This window comes from Bufo gargarizans, chromosome 8, assembly GCF_014858855.1.
Source record: "Bufo gargarizans isolate SCDJY-AF-19 chromosome 8, ASM1485885v1, whole genome shotgun sequence".
NCBI lineage: Eukaryota > Metazoa > Chordata > Amphibia > Anura > Bufonidae > Bufo > Bufo gargarizans.
The window spans coordinates 76,709,400-76,730,682 of record NC_058087.1 but is presented as its reverse complement, the minus strand read 5'-3'; the positions used below and the strand labels follow the sequence as shown (position 1 = coordinate 76,730,682).

At 43.2% G+C, this 21,283-nt stretch overlaps 1 protein-coding gene across 1 annotated transcript in view; it reads left to right on the top strand.

The window, feature by feature from the left end:
• The first annotated feature begins 267 nt into the window (after positions 1-267).
• LOC122945395 (aldehyde oxidase-like) overlaps positions 268-21,283 on the top strand; it is a 40,829-nt gene continuing 19,813 nt past the window's right edge. Inside the window, exons 1-6 of the mRNA XM_044304466.1 lie at positions 268-317; positions 1,173-1,287; positions 4,080-4,145; positions 4,895-5,083; positions 8,649-8,816; positions 10,959-11,002. Of these exons, the coding sequence (XP_044160401.1) occupies positions 268-317; positions 1,173-1,287; positions 4,080-4,145; positions 4,895-5,083; positions 8,649-8,816; positions 10,959-11,002 (632 nt within the window). The remainder of the gene's footprint in view (positions 318-1,172; positions 1,288-4,079; positions 4,146-4,894; positions 5,084-8,648; positions 8,817-10,958; positions 11,003-21,283) is intronic.

Here is a 21,283-nt window from a genome sequence, read left to right as displayed (position 1 = left end):
TTTTGTGTTTAAGAAAGTGTTTGTTTTAGTCACTGGGCACAATACGTGTGGTAAGGGTGGCATGCATTATATCGACAGTATTACAGGTGCTTTCTGGCATGCTTGCCTTTCTCACAGGACTTCAGTGTTAACACTGGCCAACTATGAGGCTGTGCTTCTACAGTACTCAGCTTCTGCTGAGGAAAGGGTTAATCTGTGTAGTCTGTCACTGTATCCCGGAAAGTTTAGCTTTTGTATGTTGATTTTGTTCTTCCTGATCTCAGGTGAATGAAGCATTATATGCAGTCAATAAGTCTCTCTGCGACAGGCTATTTCAGGTAAATGATATATTTTGGTCCCAAAAAAATAAAAAATAGTTTTCAGCATTTGGCAACAGTTTATATATATTGTGGGGTTTCGCTCTGGGAGATACGATTAGCGGACGCAGTATAGAGACAACAACAAGTTATTTGGATCAAACAGGTCAGTGTTTTATTAACACTTTAGGCAAGTGACAAAACAAGCAGTCATAATCAAACAGAAAGTCACCTTGCGGTGTTGGTGTTAATTCACACCATGCGTCAATTCTGCCTCAGAGTCCTTGCTGATAGCAGCACCAACCTTTTTTCACGCCAAACAGGTAGCAATCCTTCAACCAGACACAAGGCTGCCAGATCCCAACACAGAGACATGGATTCTGAGCCCAGCTGCCTATTTAAGGACAGCCAGGTGCTGCCAAAACCCGGGCTGGCACTTAAAATCAACAACAAATGTTATTGTGTGCACATTTATGTTAGCAGCACAACCGCTTTAAATGTATTACTGGAAATAGTTTTGTGGAAATATTAAACCACTTCAGTGTGAGAATCTCAGGACAGAACAACATTTTAGGAATCGTGTTGTTAAAAGGTAAGTGCAGGAAGCACACTTGAAACTTCCAGACTCCAATGCAAAATATGTAACAAGGCCCCATCTACCACATCCCATTTATTATACTTGTGTAGCAGAGGGGCTTTTAGGCACCATCACACACCAGGGTCCAGCTAACTCTGCAGTCCTTATATATGCCCCTTGCATGTTACCAATAGTGTTCTAGAAGATGCACTTGTCCTTCAGACTTTTAAATCTCTTTATTAAATTTTTCACTCCTGTGTCAAAGAAAGTATTATTCATTGCCATTTTTTTCCCTACAGGGGATTTGACAGTGAAATGAATTGGGAAAAAGGAGAGGGTAACCCAGCTCAATACTTTGTATATGGAGTTGCTTGTTCTGAGGTCGAAATAGATTGCCTGACCGGAGATCACAAGGTATTGAGATCATGATGAACCTTGTGTTTCTGTTAACACTGTACCTAATTAGGTAACTTAAAGGGAACCTGTCACCAGTTTTATAGTGTCCTAACTAGGGGCAACATAAATAAGTGACTGATTCTCTTAGCAAAATGCTGGATCACTTTCTTTATTTGACCCAGTCAATCTGCCAACATCTTGTATTGAATTCATGAGCTCCTGACTATCCCCGCCTACCTGCTGCTGATTGACAGTTATTTTCCATATGAATCAGCAGCAGGTGGGCAGGGGAGTGGCTATAGCTCTGAATTAAAAAAACGCTGGACTCGCTGACATCACGCTGGACTCAAATCAGCTCATTAGCATGCGACATGTGGCATCTTTGTGTGTATATTATGAGGTAACCATCTGTCACACCAGTAAGAGAATACATCTAAGGTACTTTTTAGTAGTTAATAATTGTATATAATTAGTTAGATTATAATCAAATATCCACATGACAGGTTCCCTTTAAAGGGGTTATTCATAATTTGGACCTAACCTGGGTAAGGTATATTAACAACTGTATTAACAAATGCCTAAACAGGCAATGAGACCTATCTTGATCCAGGTGAAATTAATACTTCACTTTTATTATTATATATATTAAAATCTGAATTACTAAATGGGTACACATTTTATTTATCTTTATTAATTGTTTTAAGAGACCAAAATTCCTATGTTAAAAATACAGTCACCACTCCACTAGTGGATATAATATTGGATGGCAAAAAGGGCGCAGAGGAGTGCACTAACTCCCACCCTCTTACTTTGAATGCAAAGCTCTGCCGTATCACTGTTTATAGAGCTATTGCTAACTGGATAGTGTTATCAATGTAGCAGTGTAAAGCAGTGGGGACCAGAAAGCGTCACCCCACTGTCAAAGGGATGCAAATGGCACCCTTATGAGCGTCAAGTCAACTTGATGCCACATGGCAAATAGACCTACAAACTTTGATAGACACAGTTAGATGCCGTGTCTATCGTGAATGCTTAAATGATCACACTATTGAAATACAGTCCAGCCGGACTGACCACAGCCTTTTCACTGTGGAGAGGAAGGCTGCATCTAAAAACTGAAACTGCCCATTTCCCCTGATGAAGCCAGAATACTGGTGAAACATGTCGGGGGGCAGTTTCAGTTTTCAGACGCAGAGGGTGGGAGTTAGTGCACTCCTCCGCGCCCTTTTTGCCGTCCAATATTTATATCCACTAGTGGAGTGGTGACTGTATTTTTAACATAGGAATTTTTGTCTGTTTAAAACAATTAATAAAGATAACTAAAACGTGTACCCATTTAGTAATTCAACCTTTAAAGGGGTTGTCTCACTTCAGCAAGCGGCATTTACCAAGTTGAGAAAGTTAATGCAAGGCACTTACTAATGTATTGTGATTGTCCATATTGCTTAATTTGCTGTCTAGGTTCATATCCCCATCACATTATACACTTTTCGTTTCCATGGTTATGAACACCTGCAAACAAACATCAGTGGCCGTGCTTGCACACTATCCACCGGCCACCGATGCAGGATTGGAGGTGGTCGTAAGCATGGAAACGAGCAGTGTATAATGTGATGGAAATTGAGTCTAGCCAGCAAAGGAAGTAATATGGATAATAATACATTAGTAAGTGGCTTGTATTAACTTGTGTAATGCAAGGACCAAACGAAACAGACCAGTGCAGATGAAGCAAGGGGTTTATTCAAAAGAATGTAACAAAGTCCAGGCAAACTTCACTGGTAACAAATAACAGGATTACAAAAACGAATGGCAGCCAGGAGAAGTCCCAATCCGTGCTTTACATCGCCGTGCACACTTGGCAGACGAAAGGATGCGTCACAGGGAATTCCGGATCCTGGGTCCCCACTGGAAAGGACGATGTCCAGACAATCTTCAGTCACTAGCACAAGTGGTATGACCTGTGTCTGGAAAGGGAAGGATAACAGTGGGCAGTGAAAGACCGGGGAGGCCATCTTTTATGTGCCTGCTAACAAATCCCAGGGCGCCAAGCAGTCCACTCCCATAGGTCATAAACTGCCCTACACCTGGGTACAAAGCTTCGGCCGGTCATTGGGCAATTAGACCAATACTGGCCCCCTAATCTACTTTGAATTTATGGCCAGGTGCTATGCCCCTCACTGGTCGGCGAAGCGCATAAGAAGCTCGTAAACGCGACCGCACATCCCCTTGCGAACCCATTCCCGAGCGTACACGCAGATGCCGACAGGCTCAGCAAGAGTACGCGAGCGCATAGATATGGACACCGAAGTGGAATCTGCAAGAGGTACCAGAGACAAGCCCGGCCGCAACGTACTGCCACTAGACCGACCAACCTGTCCCGAGACCCCGGTGGCCTTCCCCTTCGATGCACACACAAACGCATCCCGCATCGGTTCGCAAAGGGGTCAGATTTGGTGTATCAGTGGAGACACGCATAACCTGTCCCGCCGCTCCACAAGGACCCTTTTTGGTTCACACCGGAGTGCGAGACAGGTGAGGATCTTTCACTTTGTCTGGGTGATAAATGCCACTTTCTGAAGTGAGACAACCCCTTTAATAGTGACGTGAAGATTTTGATATAAACCTCTTCCATCAGCAGATCACACACCTACTATGTCTCAATGCATAAGAAAATAATGGTTAAAACCTTTATGTAGTTTGTCAGCATAAACTCTGTTTTATGACTTCATAGCAGTCATTCTGGCATTGTCATTATAGGGAATCCTGTATCTTGTCTCATAAGATTTGGTATTTATTTGTTCTTTTACTAGAATCTCCGCACAGATATGGTTATGGATGTTGGATGCAGTATTAACCCAGCTGTGGACATAGGACAGGTATGGTTAAAATAAATGGCTTTATGTTCAACAGATCAATTGCTAAGGCTACTTTCACACTCGCGTTGTTTGATTCCGGCAGGCAGCTCCGTTGCCTGAAGGTAAACTGTATGCAAACACGTCATTTATTCTGACATTTTTTCAGTCAGAAAAATGCTGATCAGTCAGAAAATGCATTGCAATACCGGATCCGTTTTTCCAGTGTCATCAGGCAAACGGATCCGGTATTTATATTTTTCTCATTTTTAAAGGTCCGGATCCGACACTAATACATTCCTATGGAAAAAATGCCGGATCCAGCATTCAGGCAAGTCTTCAGTTTTTTTCGCCGGAGATAAAACCGCAGCATGCTACGGTTTTCTTTTTTGCCTGATCAGTCAAAATGACTGACTGAAGACATCCTGAAGCATCCTGAATGGATTACTCTCCATTCAGAATGCATGGGGATATGCCTGATCAGTTCTTTTCCGGTATAGACCTCTAGGATGGAACTCTTTGCCGGAAAAGAAAAACGCAAGTGTGAAAGTACCCTAAGAGTACTTAATACGGACTGATATCAGGCTGTGTTCACATGATGGTCACTAAAATGTGAAACCTGAAAGATCTATTAAGAGTCAGTTGGGGAATAGGGCACAAGCCAAAACTCCAATCGGAACACAGCTTTATTGTGGCATCTATCACCATAATGATAGAATTTTCATAGTTATTTGCACTAAGGTGTATGCTTTTGTCGTGCTTTATATTTTCAGATTGAAGGTGCTTTTGTTCAAGGGCTTGGACTTTTCACAATTGAAGAACTTAAGTTCTCTCCTCAAGGCATACTGTACAGTCGAGGTCCGGCTCAGTATAAGATTCCAACTGTTTATGATGTCCCAGAACAGTTCTACGTTTCCCTTGCTCACCATGTTCCAAACCCTCGTGCCATATACTCTTCTAAGGTACACAATATGCCTTCATGTCTTTATCTTGTTGATGTGTCTGTTCCTGGTACTGCTGCCCAACCGTATCCAAGAGAGCCATTCTGAGGCTGCAGTGGGTGAGGTTTGATGCTTCAGACTTTTTTCTGGTTGATTGTGGGGATAACAGGACAAATGATACCGTCAATGATTGCATATCCTGCTGTTAGACCACCAATGTTACAGACCAACAGTACCTTTAAAGTGTTCCTCTATGTAATAATAAAATAATACTCCACAGCAATCATGCTAAAGCGATGCCAAATGTTAACTATTTGCTGCCTGTAGACCAACATTTGGGATTACACAGCGATACTGTGATACTTTAACCTTTCAGCAGTAATTAACCCTTGACCTTGATCTACTGGGTCACTGCAGAGACTCCCACCAGCTGCCGAAATGAGGGGACGCACTGCCTCTACGGTGTGGTCTTCCCTGCTCAGGGCAGAGCAGTGTACAGGCTCGTAGGAAGTCTAAGGCGGAATTTACCTCTCTATATGGCAGTTTTCAGTCATAGAAAAGACAAAAATTTTGTTATAAGCCGTGTTTGCACAAAATATTATGATATTTTGCTGTATCGCCTTTTTAAAAATAACAAGAGAAGTGGGTGGGGTTTAGCAGCAGAAATTGGTATAACATATACCGCAAATCTATTTCTGTTCATAGCAGCCATAGATTTCTATTCTGGCGCATAGACAGGCAAAGCATGCAACTAATTCATTAAGAACCATGTACTTCTTAGTAAATTAGGTACATCTTGGGGTCCATTCACACATCCGTGTGTGTTTCGTGGATCCACGGAGCCGCAAAACATGGACAGCGGCAATGTGCGTTCCGCATTTTTTGGACCGCACATCGCCGGCACTAATAGAATATGCCTATTCTTGTCCGCAATTGCGGACAAGAAGAGGACATGTTCTATTTTTTTTCGGGAACGGAATTGTGGACCCGGAAGTGCGGATCCACAACTCTGTATCCGGGCAGCACATCGTGCTGCCCCTTAGAAATGAATGGGTCCGCAATTCCGTTCCGCAAAATGCGTAACAAAATTGTAGACGTGTGAATGGACCCTTACTGTAACATGTTGGGGTTTAAATGAAATGGCAGTAATTTCCCCCATTGAGATCAGTCCCCCATTGACTTTCAACAGTGTTCATGATGGATCCATCATGGCTATAGAAGACATAATACAACCAGATCCGTTCATGACAGATGCACGCGGTTGTATTATTATAATGGAGGTGTTTTTGCAGATCCATGACAGATCCGCAAAGAACGGTAATGTGAAAGTAGCCTAACTTTGCCTCATTCTGTCACTTTTCTTCAGTGGTCAGGGAGGGTCACTCTAAGCACTCAGACCCCCACTAATCAATACTAAGTTCTGACTTGTCACTAAGACCTCCTGCACACAACCGCACGGCGTTTTCAGTGTTTTGCGGTCCGTTTTTCACAGATCCATTCCGTTTTTTGTTTTTTTCAGTTGTGTTTCCGTTTCTATTTTTCCGTTCCGTTTTTCTGTATGGCTTATACAGTAATTACATAGAAAAAATTGGGTTGGGCATAAAATTTTCAATAGATGTTTCCTCAAAAACAGAACGGATATGGAAGACATACAGAGAAATTCCGTATGGGTTCCTTTTTTTTTGCAGACCTATTGACTTGAATGGAGCCACGGAACATGATTTGCGGGCAATAATAGGACATATCTTTCAACGGAACAGAAAAACGGAAACACGGAAATGGAATGCATACGGTGTATGTTAAATATATTTTTTGGGAACCATTGAAATGAATGGTTCTGTATACAGACCGTATACGGAACGCAAAAACGGCCCGTAAATGGAAAAAAAAATGGTCGTGTGCAGGAGGCCTAAGTGTTTCACTTTAACTTTGGCCTCTTTCACACAAGCATATTTGCAATCCGTATATATGGGGCACATTTTGTGTACTGGAATCCGCTGTTAATGCACAGGGCTATTCACCTGGGTGTATAATTTCCGTAAGTATTTTAAATATGCAGCATGTCCTAGTTTTTGCGTTTTTGCTTCCAATTACACTAATTATAGTTTGTGAGTGATTCAAAAATACTGATTAATTACTAAGGCAATTTTGATGGCAATCTTGATTGTATATTGTCTGGAATTCGTGCATGTTCCGGAATACATACAGATTTTAATCTGCTGGTGTGGAAGAGGCCCATGTAATATACCTCATTAGCAGTGTCGGACTGGGGTACCTAGGGACCACCAGTAAAATTTATTTTGGAGGCCCACTGTACGGATACATTTGAATATAATAAATAATTTAACACGTTTTTATATGAACATAGGCTGGTTGAGATGCTTTGAATTGAATATATGTAAGTAGTGCAGCAATTATAATGTGTTATGTGCCACTTGTGCAAGGGGTGGTAGACTAGGGGCCCACCTTGCTCAGGGGCCCACCGGGGGATTCCCCTGTACCCCTGTGGGCCAGTCCGAGCATGCTCATTAGTGTTGTCTACTGCAGCTTACAGATACAGCAGAATTGACTCGCTGAGATCTAGCTTTTCCTTAGGGTACAGCCACATAGTCACGTTTCTGCACGCAGTTTTGGAAGCCAAAATCAGAAATGATCCAACTTCTGCTCTTTTTTTTTTTATTCACTCTTGGTTTTGGCTTCCAAAACTGCATCAGGAAACCTGACCATGTGGCCGTACACTTAGGGTATTGCCTCCTGCAGTGGCTGAGGTTTTGGGGTTTTGAAGCACACATTTTGGCTGCACAACTTCTTGCTGGCTGATCTTTTTATTTTTCTATCATTACATTATAAAAACACACATGTGGATCCGTGCACCATGCAAGTTGTTCCAGCACTCGTTACATGCACCAGCTTGTTGTATCTCACAGCCCACGGGCCATTCACTGCTCGTATGCCGGCACGATGTGTATCAGTACTCTGCGTTGGTATCTACGGGCCGCTCACTGTTCCAATGCCAGTACCTTGAAAAAAAATATATGCATATAGTTCACCGTATTGATTAAAAATCAAAACACTTTGAGCTACAGGATTAATTGCTTGGTTTTCCACATAAAACACATTGCCCTTGCCCGACCCAGGTGTCGCCTTGCTTCATCGGTCGCAGGCAGTTAGTGCATTTAGCGAGTGCTGGAAAGACTTGCATGTTGCGCGGATCCACGTTTGTGTTTTTATATTTTCTAAAGGAGAACTGGGACTACTCCATTTTAGGATCCTGTTGCAATTCAGTGACACGGATTCCTAAGTAACTGTATTTATCATTACATTATGGCCTCACCCTTGGAAATTTTCCCAGCAATGAAATGTGACTCAGTTGTATGGTAGCTTTATGCAGTGAATTAGTAGCATGTCTGTTATAACTTATACCTAGAATATTGTTACCAGTTACATGGAAACAAGGGGCTAAATGTAAATGCCTTTAATTAAAGATGTCCCCTTAGTCACTGTTGTTAGCGGCATTAAACCAGTATGGATGTATATTTCGGTATTTGTCTGAATGAAGTACTGAATGTTGTGTTGTATTCCACAGGGTGTTGGAGAACCATCGTTGTTCTTGGGTTCATCTATATATTTTGCTATAAAAGATGCTATAGCATACGCTCGAAAAGAGAGAGGGCTGTCCGAGCTCTTCACTATGAACAGTCCAGCTACCCCAGAGAAGATAAGAATGGCTTGTGGAGATCGGTTCACCAATATGGTACGTCTTAAAGTGGCCATACAGGTTAGATGAATACTGACCAAACCTGCCAATTTCACCAACCATTTAATGTGCATGGGGGTGTCTCAGCTCTCCCCTGAGGGCCGATGTCGGGGAAAAGAAGGATCGGGCATGTTGGATTTCAACATGGCCAGTGTCACTGGAGATGGCAGCGCTTTACTCCCTTTTCCCCATTCAGAACATGCACATTCGGCTAAACTGAGCATGCTTCTTATGGGAGGTTGGGGGGGAAGATGGCTGTTGGCTGACAGCTATCTAAAGTGTATGGCCAGTTTTATAACTGTTACAAATTGTAGTACACAGATCAGATATGTGATCCTTGTAATATAATAGATGAGGGGGGTCAGTGGAAACGTAGGCTAGGGCGACACGTGTTGCGCGACAGCAAGTCGCAGAAATATACAAAAATATGTGCAGCTTGTCAGCCAACTGCTGCTGAGGGACTATTTTACAGCTGTGATATGGCGGTCTCATGCGACTTGTATTGAATTCAATGGAGTGAAGGTTGTGTGCAACATGCAACACAAAATCCAGCATGTCTGAATGTCTTGCGACTGTCGCAGTTACATTGCAACACCATAGACATACATTAAAAAATGTTGCATAACTCTCATGTCATGCAACACGTCGCAGTGTAATCCTAGCCTAGGATCAGCTGTCTGTTTTAAAAAAAAGAACAAAAAAAATCCTACAGTGATAGATAAGAAACTGTCCTGCAAAGTGCCCATGTGCATGACCTGCTGTATTTCTGAGTACGGCCAGACGCTGCAGATTTGTTGTAGATTGTGCTGCTGATTTGCAGTAGATTTTACACTCTGAATTGCAAAATCCACAGTGGAAATCTGCAGAATATTTTGACACGATGCAGATTTAAACCACAGGCCAATTTGAGCTGCATATATATTTTTTTTCCAGCGTGTGGATGATAGGTTCTTAGTCCTAGATAAGTCCATCCATAGTTTCAATTTCATACAGCTTGTGAACTCCACTATCTATAATATTAATATTATATTAATTAGTTCATTGTTTAGAATGTTTTATCTCACAGCTCATTGGATCCCATGGCTACAAATACCACCTCTATGCTGATGAGACTCGAATCTACCGCTCTGGCCCAGATGTCACCTCCCTGCTATCTAGAATCCCAGTGTCTGTCAGCTTTATCTTCATTGTTCTCCTCCCGCTTCTTAAAACTCAACATGGAGAAAACTGAATTCATCACCTTTCCTCCATGTCACTCAGCCCCCCTACCTGACCTATCCATTACAGTTAATAGAACAACGCTTTCTCCAGTCTCACAGGTCCACTGCCTGGGGGTAACATTTGTTTCTGCGCTGTCCTTCAAGCCATGCATCCAAAGCTTTATCTCCACCTGCCACTTTCAACATCTTTTATATTTGCTCCTTCCTCACCCCGAGTCAACTAAAAGGCTAGTGCATGCCTTTGTAATCTCCCCGCCTGGACTACTGCAACATCGTCCTGTGTGGTCTCCCATCTACCACTCTCGTACCCCTCCAATTTTCCTCAACTCTGCTGCCTAGTTAATCCACCTCTCCTCTGTCACATCCCTCTACTGGCTCCCCATTGCCCAGCGAATTCAGTTTGAAATACTAACAACTACATATAAGACCGTCCACAACTTGCCCCCTCCTTAAATCTCTGACCTGATTTCTTGATACATCCCCACGAGTAATCTCCTATCCTCACACAAAACCTCCTCCTCTGTTCTCCTCTCATCTGTTCTTCACACACTCAACTACAAGGTTTCTCACGTGCATCCCCCACACTCTGGAACTCACTACACCAGTACATCAGACTCTCCCCCAACATCCAAACCTTCAACACTAACCTGAAAATCCACCTCAGGAAAGCTTACCACCTGCAATGAGCATGCTGCCACCCTACAACCAGATGAACAACATTTACCCTCATCTACTGTGTCCTCCTCCTTCCCTTGTAGATTGCAAACTCTTGTGGGCAGAGTCCTCCTGTCCTCTGTACCAGTTTGTTAATAGATTCATGTTTATCATATTTGTATTTTTATATTATGTATGTGTAACTCTCTTGATATACAGTGCCATGGAAAAATTTAAAATAAATAATGATAATTCTCTGTTGTAGATTCCAAGAGATGCGCCTGGCACCTATGTCCCTTGGGCCATCACGTATGAAGAGATATACTGCTACACAATACATGTTTTTCTCAGTTTTATAATTTTTATGGTTTAGTGATGTATCGTTTTTCTTTCGATTATGAGAACTTTCTCTTGCTTGTCAATTTGATTTCATGGAAAGATCACTTGATTCTATATGGTGTATTAACAGATTATCCTAATAGGCTATGGTCTTTGGGTGGATAAATAGGAAGAAGGGAAAAAATTATTACTGAAACATAATTCCAGCTTAAAATATTTTAGAAGCAACTGGAAATGTTAACGTTCTATTTGCGGAGCGCAGCCCCGATCTTTCGGTCCCCGGCTCCGGAAAAAAATAGAACATGTTCTATGGGGGTGCCAGACGGGTGTATTGCGGATCCGCAATACACTACGGACGAGTAAATAGACTCTTAAAGGTTAATGAGCTGCTGCAAAAATACAGATTATATGTGATACACAAATATGTTCAACCTTGGCATTCTGTAAGGTGCCCTGACACATCAAATTATTTTAAGAAAAATCTTAAGGTGTGTGGCCCTAATGCATTTTGTAAAGAGTAAGGGGGTGATTTATCAAACTGGTGTAAAGTAGAACTGTCTCAGTTGCCCATAGCATCAGATTCCACCTTTCATTTACAAAGGAGCTGCTATGTGCAACTATGCCAGTGTTACTTTACACCAGTTTGATAAATGACCCCCTAGGTCCTTGATATGGCATCTGATCGAGCACACCACATTCTTTTTTTACACAAAAGTCAACAAAAATAAAACCCTCCATATGTCTCTGTATAAAACTGGAAGTGTGGGAAGGTACACTCTAGAGCAGTGATGGCGAACCTATGGGACGGGTGCCAGAGGCGGCACTCAGAGCCCTCTCTGTGGGCACCCACACCCTGGGAAAGTCTATGGTGTTCCAATATGCCTTAGGCCTCCTGCACACAAACGTGTGCGCCCCGTGGCAGCCACAGTGGATCGTGGACCCATTAACTTTAATGGGTCTGTGATCCACCCATTCCGCAAAAAGATGGGACATGTTCTATCTTTTTGCGGAACGGAAGTACGGGATGAAACCCCACGGAAGCACTCTGTAGGGTTCTGTTCCATGCTTCTATTCCGCATCTCTGGATTTGCAGACCCATTAAAGTGAATGGGTCTGCGATCCACTGCGACTGCCCCATGGTCGGTGTTCATGCATTGCGGCTCGCAGCACAGCCTTGGAACGGTGCCAGTGTATTGCAGATCCGCAAATGCAGTCCGCAATACGGCAATGGGACACCTACGGTCGTATTCCTGCCATTCATCAGCACAGGCGCACTATGAACAGCACAGGCAGAGCACTGAGTGTAAACAGGCTTTTATAGCGAAATGATAAAGTACATGGAAGATATACTATACTGGACTGTAGTATTCAGGGGAAATTCCCATGTTGGCACTTTGTGATAAATATGTGTGTTTTTTGGGGTGCAGTTTGGGCACTCTGTCTCTAAAAGGTTTGCCATCACTGCTCTAGAGTCTAGACTGTTATGGGTGCTATATTTTGGCTCCGTATGAGAATGGTATTGTTTTGGTACTGCTGTTCTGTTTCCCATCAGCAAACGCAGTCCCTGTAGAGGTGTAACTAGGCTTTCCTTCACACAGGGCAAAGATGGCTCTCCTAACCCACCACACCACAGCCCTCCATCTGAAACTCGGAAACAACCAAGCATAGTCCCATAGGTATAGGACATTATGCTCTGTTTTAGTTTTCTTTTTTCTGTTATCATTTCAAATTTTCTGCATCACTTTATGCTGTTTTAACAAAAATCTCAATAAAAACTTACTGAATTATGAAAAAAATATACTGTAACTTATGTACCACTTTTGATATACCGGTATTATATCATTCTATTTTATTTTATACTATGGAATACTGGACGTCAATCAAGGACATTATGCTGTTTTGTTTTTCTTTTGTCTGTTATCATTTTAGCATTTTATACAATACTTTATGCTTTTTCAACAAAAATCTAAATAAAAACGTATTAACCCCTTAGTGACGAATGACGTACTATGTAGGTCATGATGTGGTGTTAGTTACCGCATCATGACATGCACAGTATGTCATGAAATGAAAGTGTCACCGCATACTTGCGGTGACACCGCCATCTTAACGGGTGTCATTGACAGATCTGAGTGACCAATCGCAGCACGTCCTTGCTGGCAGGCAAGAATCATCCACAGCACAGCTCCGATCTCCTCATTGTGATAGTTACACTTCAGGAGACCCCAAACAAACACTATTCCCCTGATGCCCCATCCTCCTACCACCCTTCCTCCCCACAGAACTTCAGTGTTTTTCAGTTTTTAAACAAAATAAATAAATAGTGTGTTATAGCTAGACAGGTAGCTTGAAATAGTATTTGCTTAGTTAAATCCAGGTGGTGAGTTATTTTTTTGGCCAGGCAGTGTATATACAGGTGAAACTCGAAAATTAGAATGTTGTGCAAAAGTCCATTTATTTCAGTAATGCAAATTAAAACGAATTGAATTAATGCAGTTTAAAATTAGAATTTTGTGAAAAGGTTCAGTATTCTAAGCTCAAATTGTCACACTCTAGTCAGCTAATTAATCTATACCCCCTGAGCAAAGGGTACCTCAAAATTGTGACTGAGGTTTCATAAGCTATAAGCCATAATCATCCAAATTATAACAAATAAAGGCTTGAAATATCTCGCTTTGCATGTAATGAGTCTCATATGTTAGTTTCACCTTTTAAGTTGCATTACTGAAATAAATGAACTTTGCAAATGGGGTCACATTTTGGGTTACCTCAGGGTAACTTCAAATGCGACACAGCGCCTGAAAGTTATTCCAGTGAAATCTGCCCTCCAAAAGCGATATTGTGCTCCATCTTTTCTAAACTCTGCCATGCGCCCATGCAGCATTCGACAACCACATATGGGTTGTTGCCGTATTTAGGAGAAAATAGGTAACACATTTTGTGGGGACTTTCTCCTGTAACCCCTTGTGAAAATGAAAAACTTGGGCCTAAAGTAAAATTTTTCAGTAAAATATGTAATTTTTCTTTTTTTTACAGCCAAGGGTTTCTAATTTCTATGAAAAGCACATTGGGCCAAAGTGCTCACTACACCCATGAAAAATTCCTTGGGGGGTGTAATTTCCCAAATGGTGGTCACTTTTTTGGTGTTTCCACTGTGGGGTACCTCAGGGTATAAATCACAGAAAAAATGCACCAAACGGATATGCCACTGACTATACTATAGCCATACAAGCAGATATTAAAAGCTGAGACTTTTGCCAATATATTCCTGTCAGGAACATATCGGAGCCCATCATGCACCACGTCACGGTCTCTCAGCATGGCAAGGGGTCCTACCACTGCGCTAACTATAGTGTGAACAAGGTCTGAAGGTGATGTAATCCAGCTCACAGCCAAGCTTCCACACAACCGCCTAGCAGGACAACTAGTGCAATGTGAACAAAGCCAGACTGTAAGCTGCACCCATATCAGACCATGTGATGGAGGTTACCAGGTGCAAAAAATTGTTTAAATGCCAGGTAAATGCACATTCAATACATCTAAAACAAAATCACAGAAATATAGTGGCAAATATGGGGGAACTGCTCAAACCCCAAACACTGTAGCGTGTTTCTCATTGGGGGAGCAGTCCCACCGCAAGTGGACCGCAGTAAACGACCATCCCCAGCAAAAAATGAGTACAATGGAGGATGCCAGCGCGGTCCACATGCACCACAAAGGCATCCTACACAAAACGGAGCATTGTGCGGATAAAAATATAATTATATAAGTCACAGAAAAAAAATGCACCAAATGGATATGCCACTCACTATACTAGCTATGGGTGTGGCTTACAGTCTTGCTTTATTCACATTGCATTAGTTGTCCTGCTCTGCAGTTGTGTGGAAGCTGGGCTGTGAGCTGGATTTCATCACCTTCAGACCGTGTTCACACCATAGTTAGTGTAGTGGTAGGACCCTTGCCATGCTGAGAGACCGTGACATGGTGCATGATGGGCTCCGATATGTTCCTGACAAGAAAATATTTGCAAAAGTCTCATCTTTTAATATCTGCTTGTATGGCTAGCTAGTATAGTCAGTGGCATATCCGTTTGGTGCATTTTTTCTGTCATTTATATTATATTTTCATCCGCACAATGCTCCGTTTTGTGTAGGATGCCATTGTGGTGCATGTGGACCGCGCCGGCATCCTCCATTGTACGCATTTTTTGCTGGGGATGGTCGTTTGCTGCGGTCCACATGTGGTGGGACTGCTCCCCCAATGAAAAACACGCTACAGTGTTTGGGGTTTGAGCAGTTCCCCCATATTTGCCACTATATTTCTGTGATTTTGTACCTCAGGGTACCTTCAAATGCAATACAGCGCCTGAATATTATTCCAGTAATATCTGCCTTCCATAAGCCATATTGTGCTCCATCTGTTCTAAGCTCTGCCGTGTGCCTATTTAGCAGTCGACAACCACAAATGGGGTGTTATTGTAAACGGCAGAATCTGGGTAATAGATATTGAGTTTAGTTTGGCTGTTAACCCTTGCTATTTTTCAGGAAAATAATTAAAATGGAAAATCTGCGATAAAAGTGAAATTTTGAAATTTCATCTCCATTTTCCTTTAATTCTTGCAGAGCACCTAAAGGGTTAACAAAGTTTGTTTTAAATAATATCAGTTTTGAATAATTTGAGGGGTGTCGTTTCTAAAATGGGAGCATTTTTGGGTGGTTTCTACAATGTAAGGCCCACAAAGTGACTAAACCGGTCCTTAAACAAATGGGTTTTAGAAATGTTCCTCAAAAAAATTGAGATTTGCTTCTAAAATTCTAACCCTTCTAATGTCCTAAAAAAATTTAATGACATTTTCGAAATGATGCCAACATAAAGTAGACATATAGGAAATGTAAAGTAATAACTATTTTGTGAGGTATATATACATTTTTCCAAATTTTCTGCAATTTCTTTTTATAAATAAAGGTGAAACAAATTGACTCAAGTTTACCACTAACATGAAGTACAATGTGTCACAGGAAAACGGTCTCAGAACGGCCTGGATAAGTAAAAGCGTTCCAAAGTTATTTCCACATAAAGTGATACATGTCAGATTTGCAAAAATCTGTCTGGTCACCAAGTGTCATGGAAGGTGTACAGGAAACAAGACAACACAAAATGAATATACGACTCACTGGATCCAAAACTAAGGAACAAAAAGGGAGACCCCTGCATAAGACCTGGCACTCTCCCTGACTGCTCAGCCTATGCGAAAATCCCAATGGTAGATGATCGCATATCCTCGTACCTTGACTGTATAACACCTGAACACCCTATAATAGTGAGGGGACACGACCACCGGCTCCCTACACTAGATACGGAGGCAGTCAGGGTCACCTGGGTTCCAGCAAACAGAAAAACACAAATGAATGCACAACACTTATCTTGTAGAAGACTGGGAAGAAGGATCAGCATGCACACACACACTCCAGGAAGTAATATAAACCGCACACTGATGCACTATGGGGAGGAATTTAAAGGGATGCAATCAGTACAACTACATGACAGCTGAGAGAGGCTAACGAGATGAGGAACTGAAAGCAAAACAAAGGAAGCTCAAGGAGGAGGTTCTAAAAGGCTTCTGTCAGAGCTTCTCAGATGTCTGGTGGTGACACCAAGGTGCAAAATGGCCCGGTCATTAAGGGGTTAAATCAAAGTCCTATAGGTATGTTTGGTGAGGATTCACCACTGAAGATTGCACGAAGCAGATCTGCTGCGTTTTATGGTAGCAGCAAAGTGGATAAAATTTTAATAAATATCATTCACATGCTGCAAAATAAAATGTAAGAAATCCGCAGTGTGAACTGACCTGCATGTCAATTGCTGTGGGTTTCCACCATGGATTTCACTCTTTGTGATCACAGGACAATTCTGAAAAAATGCAAGTGTGTAACCAAAGCTCCATTTAAATAGGGGATATTGTATTCTCGTTCATGTGATAACAGGAGTGCCAGTGGTTAGACACCCAGTGGTCTTTTGGAAAGGCAATAAATGTTTTCCTGACCCATCCATCCAACAGCAAAAGTTTTTGTTACTGGGCTAAGCGAGAAGACACTTAACGGGCTGGCAGGAGGACGCTGGCATTATCACTAAGCCAGACAGGGTTCAATCAAACCATAGGTACTAGATGGGGAATAGATTCCGAAGGTATTGCCAAGTTTAATTTATGTGCCAGGCTAGACAGTGCCACACATGAGATCATTGCATTAATTGTCTGTAATGAAATCGGATGATAGAACAGTCGCCCAGCGTGCACTCGCTGATTAGTGTCACTGTTGGGCGGGTCAGCACTGCATGTCAGTGATTAGGAAGTGTGCCATGTGGCTATCAAAACAGCTGATTTCTTAACATGAACACCTCTGTCATTGTAAGGTATTAGCTGATCCATCGGCCGTACACCTACCAATCACTGACATGCAGTGCTGGCCTGGCTGACAGTGACACTAATGAACAACTATGTTTTGCCCAGGGCGCATGAACATAACCGCAGCACACTCAACTGTATTGCTGTCTAAAGGGTGACTATACAGTTGAGTATTGCAGTGGGTCACAGAAGCCAATGGTTTCCTTTCCTTCCATCACTCCCATAGGCCACTAGGCCTGAAGCCTTTTACAGGATGCATCAGCAGAGCAGGCTGCCAGATAACGTTATCGTGACAGCTTGAGCTTGAATGCAGGCAACTCAGGCTGGATGGCAGCATAAAACAGGAGTAGGGATGAGCGAACTCGAACTGTATAGTTCGGGTTCGTACCGAATTTTGGGGTGTCCGTGACACGGACCCGAACCCGGACATTTTCGTAAAAGTCCGGGTTCGGGTTCGGTGTTCGTCGCTTTCTTGGCGCTTTTTGAAAGGCTGCAAAGCAGCCAATCAACAAGCGTCATACTACTTGCCCCAAGAGGCCGTCACAGCCATGCCTACTATTGGCATGGCTGTGATTGGCCAGAGCACCATGTGACCCAGCCTCTATTTAAGCTGGAGTCACATAGCGCCGCCCGTCACTCTGCTCTGATTAGCGTAGGGAGAGGTTGCGGCTGCGACAGTAGGGCGAGATTAGGCAGATTAACTCCTCCAAAGGACTTGATTAATTGATCGATCTGCAGCTGTGCATCATTGAGCTGCTGAAATTCAATTGCTCACTGTTTTTAGGCTGCCCAGACCGTTTGTCAGTCACTTTTTTCTGGGGTGATCGGCGGCCACTTTGTGTCTTGTGGTGCGCCAGCACAAGCTGCGACCAAGTGCATTTAACCCTCAATGGTGTGGTTGTTTTTTGGCTAAAGCCTACATCAGGGTGAAGCTGTCACACCAAGTGCATTTAACCAGCAATAGTCTGTTTATTTTTTGGCCATATACTACATCAGGGGCAAGCTGCGCCCGTCACCAAGTGCATTTAACCCTCAGTAGTGTGGTTGGTCAAGCTGTCACACCAAGTGCATTTAACCAGCAATAGTCTGTTCATTTTTTGGCCATATACTACATCAGGGGCAAGCTGCGCCTGTCACCAAGTGCATTTAACCCTCAATGGTGTGGTTGTTTTTTGGCTAAAGCCTACATCAGGGTGAAGCTGTCACACCAAGTGCATTTAACCAGCAATAGTCTGTTTATTTTTTGGCCATATACTACATCAGGGGCAAGCTGCGCCTGTCACCAAGTGCATTTAACCCTCAATGGTGTGGTTGTTTTTTGGCTAAAGCCTACATCAGGGTGAAGCTGTCACACCAAGTGCATTTAACCAGCAATAGTCTGTTTATTTTTTGGCCATATACTACATCAGGGGCAAGCTGCGCCTGTCACCAAGTGCATTTAACCCTCAATGGTGTGGTTGTTTTTTGGCTAAAGCCTACATCAGGGTGAAGCTGTCACACCAAGTGCATTTAACCAGCAATAGTCTGTTTATTTTTTGGCCATCTACTACATCAGGGGCAAGCTGCGCCCGTCACCAAGTGCATTTAACCCTCAGTAGTGTGGTTGGTCAAGCTGTCACACCAAGTGCATTTAACCAGCAATAGTCTGTTCATTTTTTGGCCATATACTACATCAGGGGCAAGCTGCGCCTGTCACCAAGTGCATTTAACCCTCAGTAGTGTGGTTGGTCAAGCTGTCACACCAAGTGCATTTAACCAGCAATAGTGTGGTTATTTTTTGGCCATATCCCAGTCTAATTCTGTCAGTAAATCCATACCGGTCACCCAGCGCCTAAATACTAGGCCTCAAATTTATATTCAGCTGAATTTGAATACAATACATTGGGCCAAATAATATTTTTGTTGTTGTGGTGAACGATAACAATGAGGAAAACATCTATTAAGGGACGCGGACGTGGACATGGTCGTGGTGGTGTTAGTGGACCCTCTGGTGTACTGTTCTGGCTGGGCAAGTTATTTAGTGTCCGTCAAAGCACATTTTTTGTTCTGGGTTGAAATACAATTCCCAATTTAGCAATTTCATAATTTAGTGGTTTCTGCTGTATCAGAGCTATTTGAAATCTATCCCTAAAAGGGTATATAATATTCAAGGTGCACATAGGGTCATTCAGAATAACTTCACACACACGCTACTGTGCATTTCCAAGTCTAATTCTGTTAGTAAATCCATACCGGTCACCCAGCGCCTAAATACTAGGCCTCAAATTTATATCCCGCTAAATCTATCGTTACCGCTGTCCTGTTCTGGCTGGGCAAGTTATTTAGTGTCCGTCAAAGCACATTTTTTGTTCTGGGTTGAAATACAATTCCCAATTTAGCAATTTCATAATTTAGTGGTTTCTGCTGTATCAGAGCTATTTGAAATCTATCCCTAAAAGGGTATATAATATTCAAGGTGCACATAGGGTCATTCAGAATAACTTCACACACACGCTACTGTGCATTTCAAAGTCTAATTCTGTCAGTAAATCTATACCGGTCACCCAGCGCCTAAATACTAGGCCTCAAATTTATATTCAGCTGAATTTGAATACAATACATTGGGCCAAATAATATTTTTGTTGTTGTGGTGAACGATAACAATGAGGAAAACATCTATTAAGGGACGCGGACGTGGACATGGTCGTGGTGGTGTTAGTGGACCCTCTGGTGCTGGGAGAGGACGTGGCCGTTCTGCCACATCCACACGTCCTAGTGTACCAACTACCTCAGGTCCCAGTAGCCGCCAGAATTTACAGCGATATATGGTGGGGCCCAATGCCGTTCTAAGGATGGTAAGGCCTGAGCAGGTACAGGCATTAGTCAATTGGGTGGCCGACAGTGGATCCAGCACGTTCACATTATCTCCCACCCAGTCTTCTGCAGAAAGCGCACAGATGGCGCCTGAAAACCAACCCATCAGTCTGTCACATCACCCCCATGCATATCAGGGAAACTGTCTGAGCCTCAAGTTATGCAGCAGTCTCTTATGCTGTTTGAAGACTCTGCTGGCAGGGTTTCCCAAGGGCATCCACCTAGCCCTTCCCCAGCGGTGGAAGACATAGACTGCACTGACGCACAACCACTTATGTTTCCTGATGATGAGGACATGGGAATACCACCTCAGCATGTCTCTGATGATGACGAAACACAGGTGCCAACTGCTGCGTCTTTCTGCAGTGTGCAGACTGAACAGGAGGTCAGGGATCAAGACTGGGTGGAAGACGATGCAGGGGACGATGAGGTCCTAGACCCCACATGGAATGAAGGTCGTGCCACTGACTTTCACAGTTCGGAGGAAGAGGCAGTGGTGAGACCGAGCCAACAGCGTAGCAAAAGAGGGAGCAGTGGGCAAAAGCAGAACACCTGCCGCCAAGAGACTCCGCCTGCTACTGACCGCCGCCATCTGGGACCGAGCACCCCAAAGGCAGCTTCAAGGAGTTCCCTGGCATGGCAATTCTTCAAACAATGTGCTGACGACAAGACCCGAGTGGTTTGCACGCTGTGCCATCAGAGCCTGAAGCGAGGCATTAACGTTCTGAACCTTAGCACAACCTGCATGACCAGGCACCTGCATGCAAAGCATGAACTGCAGTGGAGTAAACACCTTAAAAACAAGGAAGTCGCTCAGGCTCCCCCTGCTACCTCTTCTGCTGCTGCTGCCTCGGCCTCTTCTGCTGCTGCCGCCTCGGCCTCTTCCTCCGCCTCTGGAGGAACATTGGCACCTGCCGCCCAGCAAACAGGGGATGTACCACCAACACCACCACCACCTCCGTCACCAAGCGTCTCAACCATGTCACACGGCAGCG